This window comes from Diorhabda carinulata, chromosome X (assembly GCF_026250575.1).
Source record: "Diorhabda carinulata isolate Delta chromosome X, icDioCari1.1, whole genome shotgun sequence".
In the NCBI taxonomy this organism is placed as follows: domain Eukaryota; kingdom Metazoa; phylum Arthropoda; class Insecta; order Coleoptera; family Chrysomelidae; genus Diorhabda; species Diorhabda carinulata.
Genome location: NC_079472.1, coordinates 33,661,110 through 33,671,600, shown reverse-complemented (window position 1 = coordinate 33,671,600; position 10,491 = coordinate 33,661,110). Strand labels below are relative to the sequence as shown.

Sequence of the window (10,491 nt, the reverse complement as noted above, 5' to 3'; positions counted from 1 at the left end):
ATGAAATAACCGACTAGATTCATATTTATTTTTTGTAAGATCCAAACCCCATACTGATATCTATGCTAAAAATATGCATGTGAAATATTACTGAGCCATTCCATAGAAGTTTATGTGTGTACCTTTTTATTAAGAGCTTACAGTATGCGCCTGCAGATGTCAGTAGGCGGAACAAATTTTAAATTCCTAAATATTAATTACTTCTATTCAAAAGATATATTTTACCCCATTTCATCCCTTCAATTTTTTTTTCTTATTTGAATTTCTATATGCCTTTAGAAGAATTCTGATTATTTATTTTATAAATATAATTTTACAAGTGTGACAGTTTTGACAGTAAACAAAGATCGCCGATACTGGTGGGAAGTGAGGTTTCTACTTTGCCGGCCATCATTTTGTAATGTCGTATTTGGTTTTGCGCTTTTTGTAGTGAGAATTTTGTGAGAGAGCTGTTGAATTTGGTGTTTTATCCGCTTTATTAGGGATATACAGTAAGAAAAACTTTATATTTATCTTTTATTCGGTAAATTCTTATTATTTTTAATTAGTTCACTGTTATATATATATATTTAAAAATAAATTTTGGAATTGTGGGGTTAAGCATATCCAAATATTTTTTTACATAAAAGTTTGAGTGAAATGGATGCATAGCTTCAATCCTAAGCAATGCGAACGTTATTATCTTAATAAAGCACGTTATTTGATACCCAGTTACCTTACTTTTAAACTGTTTTGTTTTGTGTGCAGTGTGATTGAGGCAACTTAGTACCTTTAGTATGAATCAACATGGGCTTTTTTTATGTTCAGATATATTCTTCATGTATGTAAGCATTCAACTCTACTTAGCAGAAACCATTTAGAATTGTATGGATTTTATCAGTTAGTAGAATGTTATGTTTTCTCAAATGTATTTGAAACCATCCAATTTCATATTGAATTAGTATAAATTGTGGATAATTTCTTCATAAATACTGAGAGATTGTTCACCTTTGAAAGTCACAACTATTCATTCAGACTTATATGTAAAATTGCTTCCCTGTATAAGATAATATTAGTTGTATGTTTAAGCTGTAAAGTTCATAAAATATAAAGTAAATAAAAGGACAAAAATGAATAAAATCAACCATATAACAAAATAACAAATAAATCAAGAAACTCAGAACCCAAGTATAAATAAAACTATATGATACACAAGCTTTAAAATGTAATACTAAAAGTTCTAAGCTATTTTTTTGAAATAATTCACAGATGATGCATTTTATCCATGGAGTGTCAAAAACTTGGAAATATTAATATGGGTCTAGATACTTTCTGATCTATGCCATTATTACCTATATAATTAATGATAAATTAATATCCTCTATGCATCTATTGTCATTCACTTTTTATTTCAAGTTTTATTTTGATTAAAATGTTAAATAATAGATACATTATTTTTTTGTTATTTAGACAAGTTTTTTTTCTGTTCTTTATATCTAGGTTTGAATATCCAATGGAATAACATCTATTCCTGCAGTTGATATTGGATTTCTCCTGTTTCCAGTCTAATTGGTTTTTAACCTTATACAACTAGATTTTCTAGTTTAATTTGTTCATTGTTATTATAGTGTTTTCAATTTCATATAGCAAAATTTAATACTAATTTGTACTATGGCATTATTTTTTATATTTGCACCCATTATAATCCTAGTTGATGAGCATATTTTCTACTGTCTTAAGATGTCAATTTTTATATGATGTTGAAATTGAAATTTTCTCAAATGAAATTATATCTGTAATTGGATATTTATGATTTAAAAATAATTTGTAACAGTTAAATTTAGAAGTTTGTGATACTAATATTGGTTAAAACTTATTCAAACAACCATTTCATTGCTTTTATATTGATCATTTTAAAAATGGTTGATGAATATATAAATAATAATGGTAAAATTTGTTTTAGCGGCGCAATTGATGGAATGATTGATTTTTTGTGAACAAAAGGGGTGAAAGTTAAATATAAGTAAAATGGCAGCACTAGGACATCAAACAGCAGCAGCATTGCTGGATTTCAACCAAAAGCTGGATATAAATCTCCTAGATAGTGTGGTCGTTAGTATGTATGCTGGAAATGGAGAAACTCAAAGAATGGCACAAGAAGTTTTAACAACACTGAAAGAACATCCTGATGCTTGGACAAGGGTAGATACGATTCTAGAATATTCTACCAATCAAGAAACAAAATATTATGCTTTACAAATTTTGGAACAAGTAATAAAAACTCGTTGGAAAGTGTTGCCTCGGAATCAATGTGAAGGTATCAAAAAATACATTGTTTCATTGATTATCAAAACTAGTTCAGATCCTGAGGTTTTGGAAGCCAACAAAACTTATCTTAATAAATTAAACATGATACTGGTACAGGTATTAAAGAGAGAATGGCCTAAAAATTGGGAAACTTTTATAACGGACATTGTGGGTGCAAGTAAAACAAATGAAAGTTTGTGTCAAAACAATATGATTATTTTAAAATTACTGAGTGAAGAGTTATTTGATTTTTCTGCTGGCCAAATCACACAAACTCAAGCAAAGCATTTAAAAGATAATATGTGTTCAGAATTTTCTGCAATATTTCATTTATGTCAATTTGTTCTTGAAAACTCCCAGAATCCACCATTAATCAATGCAACATTAGAAACACTGCTTAGATTCTTGAACTGGATTCCTCTCGGTTATATATTTGAGACTAACCTTATTAACACATTAATTTTCAAATTTCTACCTGTACCGATGTTTCGGAATGTTACTTTAAATTGTCTCACAGAGATCGCTGGTGTTAAGGTTACAAATTATGATAACATGTTTATTTTATTATTTACTGAAACCATGGCACAGATTGAAATGATGCTACCAATTCAAACTGATATTAAAACAGCGTATGCTTGTGGACAAGATCAAGAGCAAAATTTCATTCAAAACTTGGCTTTGTTCCTTTGTACATTTTTAAAAGATCGTGCTACTATTGCCCAGAGCTCCTATAATACGATGGAAAAGGCTTTAAAGTATCTTGTACTCGTTTCTGAAGTAGAAGAAGTGGAAATCTTCAAGATTTGCCTCGAATATTGGAACAGTTTAACATCTCAGCTATATCGAGAAACATCCCACCGCAGCGTAGGACTTTGCCTAGAAAAAAGTGAAGGCTACAACAATTTTTCTCAAGATTTTTATAAGGAAGTTCTAAATAAAGTTAGATATATTATGATTTCTCGAATGGCTAAACCAGAGGAGGTGCTTGTAGTGGAAAATGATAATGGTGAGGTTGTAAGAGAATTTATGAAAGATACGGATTCAATTAATTTATATAAAAATATGAGGGAGACCCTAGTGTATCTTACACATTTAGACTGTCCAGATACAGAGCGTATTATGACTAATAAATTACAGAATCAAGTGAATGGTAGTGAATGGTCCTGGAAGAATTTGAACACTCTTTGTTGGGCTATTGGTAGTATATCTGGTGCAATGCACGAAGAAGATGAAAAACGATTTCTGGTAACTGTTATTAAAGATTTGTTAGGACTTTGTGAACAAAAACGTGGAAAGGACAACAAAGCTATTATTGCTTCCAATATTATGTACGTTGTTGGACAGTATCCGAGGTTTCTAAGAGCTCATTGGAAATTTTTGAAAACTGTTGTAAATAAATTATTTGAATTTATGCATGAAACACATGATGGAGTGCAGGATATGGCTTGTGATACTTTTATTAAAATTGCTATGAAATGTAAGAGGCACTTTGTGACAACACAAATATCAGAAACTTGTCCATTCATTGAAGATATACTGGCGTCCATTTCGACTATCATTTGCGATCTTCAACAACAACAAGTTCACACATTCTATGAAGCTGTTGGTTACATGATATCTGCTCAAAATGATACACCATCACAAGAGGCTCTGATCGAAAAATATATGTTGTTACCTAATCAGGTAATTTAATTAATTTTTATTAGGCATCACAGGTGGAAACTTGATATTATTTCATACTTTCAGGTTTGGGATGATATCATTAGTCAGGCTAGTAAGAACGTTGACATTTTAAAAGAAATAGAAATTGTCAAACAGTTAGCAAGTATATTGAAGACCAATGTTCGAGCTTGTAAGACCTTAAATCATGCTTATGTGATGCAATTAGGTCGTATATATTTGGATATGTTGAATGTGTATAAGGTAATATTTTATTGTAAAAATATTTTACAAATTTTGTTGAAATTAATCTTCATCTTATTCATAATTTGACGGTTAATGTTCCTAACCCCTTTTGCATTTTTTCTAAATATACGGTTTTAGTTTATCTTACCTGTTATTTTATATTATCCAGTAACCCTTCAGTAATCTTGAGTTTTTCTATATCGATAACCAAATCTTGTATTATAGTTGTAAATCTGGAAAGATCTATACTGTTGTCTGCCCTCATATAAATTTTACGGTATACATTTTAATAGGACTCATACAATAAAGATATAAATCGTCACTTGAAAAACAATTCTCCTCATTGCACAATGGATCATTTCAATGTTTACTGTCAGTCTCGAAATAGCTGTACAATAATAAATAGTTAGCAAAGTTTTTCCGTTTCTAATTTGATAATGTTATTCATGATTTATCATTTCAGGTTATGTCTGAAAACATAACGGCAGCTATTCAACTTAATGGTGAAACCGTGATGAAACAGCCTTTAATAAAATCTATGAGGGCTGTCAAAAAAGAAACATTGAAATTAATATCTGATTGGATATCTGTATCGGACGACAATACAATGGTGCTCGAAAGTTTCATTCCTCCATTTTTAGACGCAGTTTTATTTGATTATCAAAGAACCCCGGTTCCTATAGCAAGAGAACCAGAAGTGCTGAGTGCTATCGCTATTATAGTTAATAAACTTAAAAGCGATATTACATTAGAGGTAATTTTTGTTTTGTATTATCAGTTTTAATTAATTGTATACATATAGAAATACCATTCTTGTTCATTAACTATACATATATAACAGAGTCCGAATGTAAATAGTTACCGTTCAATATGTACATAAATTCAATGTCCGTTTATTTTTATATAAGTAAATTTTAAATTCTTTATTTCTATGAATAATATTGCGTTTGCCGCACAGTGAGGCTCGTAAAGAATGGAGTATGGATATGAACTGAAAATTTACTTAGTTTTCATGGATTTCCAAAAAGCTTGTGGTATTGTCAATAGAAATTATTTGTACAGCTAGATGAACAATCTTAACATTCCAACAATGGTAACAATTCTTACCAAAATGACATACAAAAACAAAACAATTAAAACAGGGAGATCCATTACAGTGTTCAATATAATATTGGAATGGATATTATGTAAAATCGGTTTGAACAAAACAGGGATTTTAAAAACAAGGACATCATAACTACTTACATACACAGACTATGTGGTAATCATTTCAAAATCGTAAGACTAGTTAAGGAAATTTGCAGAGCCTTCATAGAAATGACAGACAGTGAATCTACGAGTCAACAAAGATAAATCGAATACAACTGAATGCAGAAAATGAGTTTAAAACAAGTTCAAAGTTATGTATATATTGGGGCGGTTATCAAGACGGTGACGAGGGAGGAAATCTAGAAGCATGGATGACAAAGAGAAGAAGAGAAGTTAGATATGGAAAAGGAAAATACTCAGGAGGATACTAGGGGGTTAAAAAGGAGGGAGTGGCTGGGTCACAAACAGAGAATGCCAGATTTTAGAGCAACAAAAAAAATTATGGAAATACAACAAGGAAAACCAAGGAAAATATTATGGAAGACCTATAAGCGAAACGAAATCAGGACTGGAAAATGGAGCAAAAAATAGGAGAGAGCGGAAAGGAATCATTTCCAAGCTATGGGCCTAGAAGAGCTGCATGTAGTACCCATATATATGAATAATATTAATTGATAAATCTATATTCTCAACAAATTTATGTCAAGTTGGTTTTTATTTTGCATTACTCTTACATTACAGCCGAACTAAAAGTTTTAATGTCATCTTTATGATTATAATTTGTTATTCATTAATGTTGATATATAAACATATCATTCATAAATACTGCAGTAATGTGTTCTAAAAAGTAAAAGTATATTTCAGAAGGATTCCTCTTTAGACATACAGATTTTAAATCTCTACCTTGTTCATATTATAGTGAACCAGGCTTTAAATGCTTAAAATGGTACAAAAATCAGTAGTTTTAGTTTAGAATGTTTATAGGATGAATAGGAATAAGAAATATTACTTTAATTTTGCAAATATTCTTATTTTGTTTGCAGGTTCCGAAAATATTTGATGCGATATTTGAATGCACACTGGAGATGATCAACAAAGATTTTGAAGAATACCCAGAACACCGCACGAACTTCTTTTTACTTCTTCAAGCAGTAAATAATCACTGTTTCGCCGCCTTCCTTAATATCCCACCTACACAATTCAAATTAGTATTAGACAGCATCATATGGGCATTTAAACACACAATGAGGAACGTCGCCGATATCGGTCTACAAATTTTGTTGAAACTATTACAAAATATTGAACAACACGAAGCTGCAGCGCCCAGTTTCTATCAAACTTATTTGACTGACATTTTACAACACATATTTTCAGTGGTTACTGATACATCTCATTCTTCAGGATTGTCCATGCATGCTACTATTTTAGCATACATATTTTCTTTGGTAGAAATGGGAGGGGTGAATTGTCAGTTAGGTCCTAATCCCGATAATGTTTTGTACATACAAGAGTTCACGGCCACTTTGTTGAAATCTGCCTTTCCACATCTTACTGACAACCAGATTAAGATTACAGTACAAGGGATGTTCAATTTAGATCAAAACATACCTCACTTCAAGGAACATCTGAGAGACTTCTTGGTCCAAATTAGAGTAAGTCAATACCTATTTTTATATATATTTGAAAGTTCATTCATTTATATTTTTCTGTATGACTGGGCCACTCCAATCTTTTTTAAGGATACACAATTTTTGGTTGTTTGAATATATTAAAAAAAATCAACTGGAGAAATATGAGGATTATTCTTGTATAACAATACAGTTCAATAATGGAGCATATAGAAGTTAAAGGGAGTCTAAAAAGAGGTAGCATAGATTAAAGAAAAATTCTAGATACTTGTTAAGCAAAAATTTGGTAGAAAAAGATCTCTAGCATCTATTATCAAAATATTTTATTCGAGTTTCCAACCAGTTTGTTGCTGTCTCCTATTTGGTTTCACTTTACATTCATCATTGAGCTTTCACTTCCTGTCAATACAAAATTTATTAGAAACTTGGCCAAAATTTAAAATTGATAACTTCACTTCTATATGCGTATTTATTCTCTATTTGAGATCCAATTTGCCTGCAGCTAGATCACCATTAAACCCCAGTATATTAACTAAAATAACAAGAGATCATTTGAACTGAGAAGACCACTGGTGGACAAATGTAATGATTCCAGATTGTGCCTATTTGTTATGGATATAATGGCGAATCATTAATGATATAGGACCCTCCATCATGGTTATCTTAATGCTCACGTGTTAGTACCACAAGTATCTTTCACTTCTTTTTTAGAATGAAATGGAACAATTCTTAACTGCATAAGGCAAATACCAAAATGCTTTAGTTAGCTAACAGCCCTGCCATTAATCCAATAAAGTAATTTTGATTGATACTTGTTTCTTTAATAATACTCTTAACAGTTTACATGAGCTATCTTTTGGACCCATTGAAATATGGAACGATGTTGAATCAAAATAAAATGAGAAATAAGATTTAAAGCTGCTAGTGCTATTATAATAGGTCCTCTAATTGAATCTAAGATTTGGTTTATTAAATCTGTATCTTTTACAATAATTGTAGAAATTTTTTCGTAAAGTTATATTTCTACCTCTATATAATAATGATTTGCTTGCAATAGCTAGGCATATACAGAGGAGATTTTCGAATGATCTGTCATTCCATTTTACAAATCTGATCTCTCATGAACCAAAACTGTCATTGCCATCTAAAAAACCATCTAGTTGTACTTCGGACTGCCAAGTCTGATGTGTCGGATGACAAATATGTTAGTTAATGACGAAAAGACAAATAGTAACGACAGTAGTGTGAAAATCTTGAAAATGGATGAGAGAAAAAAAGAGTAGCACTACTGGGTTTACGCATGGTGGAAATACAAAAAAACATAGAACAAAATTGGTATTAGAAAGAAATCCATATGGACACGTATTTGCTTCAAGAATTTCATTTCGCAAGGATGAAAGAGAGGATTTAATGAAATACTTGCATTTGAGAACTTCAATATTGTTGAATTACGTTTTATCCTCTATTTTCCATAGACAGAATCTTTCTCTGTACAATTCAATCACCTCTGTTATTATTTTTTTTGTCCACTCCATTCATTTGATACTCTACTTGTAGTACACAATAAAAACAACTAGTACCTAACCCAGCATGCTACAAAACACAGTAGAGAGGACAGATCTAGAGCAAATCATTCAAAAATGCTTTCCATATATGACTAGCTATTTTTAAAATTGAAATATCTTTTTTGTGCCGAGTAATGGATCAACATTTGATTTTCAGGAATACACCGGTGAAGATGATTCAGATTTGTATTTGGATGAAAGGGAGAAGGCATTGGAATTGGCTCAAGCTGAAAAACGACGTATCGAACTGTCAGTACCAGGTATTCTCAATCCACACGAAGTTCCCGAAGAGATGCAAGATTAACAACTATCTCGCTATTAAATAGTAAACTGTGTAATTAAAAAAAAACTTACATTGTGTCCCATTGGAAAAATCACTAATTACGAAGTTTATGTACAAAATTATTTCTAGATTTGACTAGAAAAATAGGGGAATCGAATATTTCTTATGTAAACACTCCAAAATTGTGAAAACTTTGAATAAAAATGAAATATTTTTGGAAATGACGACTTATTCGTCCTAGGAAAACTTTCCTTGGTAATTGAGAAGCCATAATCTATATTTGCATAGTATTTTTTTTATAAATTAAGAAAATTTGTAATAAACTTTGAATGATTGATACATTTCAGTGGGATACTTAGATCGATATTTTTCTATTTGTATCATCATATTTCTGGTTTTGAGCATATACCAGTGTAAATGTGTTTTGTGCGGTCCATTTTCTTAATATTAAGACGCTTTTTAAAAAAAAACATTTTTATATATTTTTTTACAACTAATTTGTTTTTGACTTAAATAGATTGCGTGTGGATTTAGGAGGGTAATTTTTAAATTTTTCTCTTGTTTTGTCGGGTTTAAGTAAATTATTATATTTTTCTTCGAAGTCCCTTATAAGAAAATAATCCACATATTAAAGAGAAGTTTTTTCAACTTGTGTGATTTCCTTAATTTTATATTTGGAACATAGATAGATTTTGTCGATATGGCGTAAAAATCAACCAGATTTTGTCTTCATAACAAAATGTGTAAGTTGTAAATAACTACCAAAAAATTGTTTGGTCATCTTGTACTCGTTTCAATACGTGCGCTGGGTTAGTAAAATGTTTGATGATGACATTTTGTATATATATATATATATATATATATATATATATATATATATATATATATATATGATTAAAACACTAATTTGTTATAGAAATAATAATTAAATAAAAACTTGATTTAGTTTCTCTCTTATGAATTTTATTCGCTATAAAACATACTGTGAAAACTTTATTACTGACTAGAGAAAAAATTTCATTAATATAACTAAATTCACTTTAAAAATCTTGAAAAAAAAACTCCAAATATCCTAAAGTGGCCTACTTTATCTTTAATGCTTTTGTCCAAAATAGTTTGATACAAAGTCCAAGAGACTAAATTTAGAATAGCTACATGTATTTTCAATTTTTGAGGGATGAATTGTGGTCACCATAAACTACTATTCACAATAATCAATACCTTTTAAGAGATTGTATTGGTAAATAGAAATTTATTTAGAATTCTTTTACAAATCCATATGAGTGCGGCAAGTTTCCAGGCATGTTTTGTGCGATATAATCTGTGCACATCAACAATTGAAACATTATGGAAGATAGTTAAAACTAATAAATTGGAATGAACCATATACAAAATGTTTTTGCAAATGATCAAACGATTCTAATACCACAAATTTTTTTTAGTTCTGACTATATTTCACAAAATCCCCTGGAAACGAAAAATAGTATCTACAAATTTTTGAAATATTGAAAGTAAGATTTACTATAACATTTAGCGAAGAGGGATCTAAATAAATAGTTATACCTTTAATTGTGTGTATAAATTTAAATTTACTGACTGATGCAATTTTTGATAATACAAACCAGAAAAAAATTGATGGAATTTTACTTTATTTTTGGGGAACCGAGGAGAATGGTATTTTAGCTGTAAATGGTAAAACATCGAGATAAAGATTGTAAAAATTGGTACAGTAGTT

At 30.1% G+C, this 10,491-nt stretch overlaps 1 protein-coding gene across 1 annotated transcript; it reads left to right on the top strand.

The window, feature by feature from the left end:
- Window positions 1-350: 350 nt before the first annotated feature.
- On the top strand, window positions 351-9,404 carry LOC130901415 (exportin-1). The gene is made up of 6 exons (XM_057812809.1): window positions 351-491; window positions 1,943-3,969; window positions 4,033-4,209; window positions 4,655-4,945; window positions 6,324-6,932; window positions 8,631-9,404. The coding sequence occupies exons 2-6, from the start codon at window positions 2,008-2,010 to the stop codon at window positions 8,775-8,777; spliced, it is 3,186 nt and encodes a 1,061-aa protein (XP_057668792.1). The 5' UTR covers window positions 351-491; window positions 1,943-2,007; the 3' UTR covers window positions 8,778-9,404.
- Window positions 9,405-10,491: the final 1,087 nt, after the last annotated feature.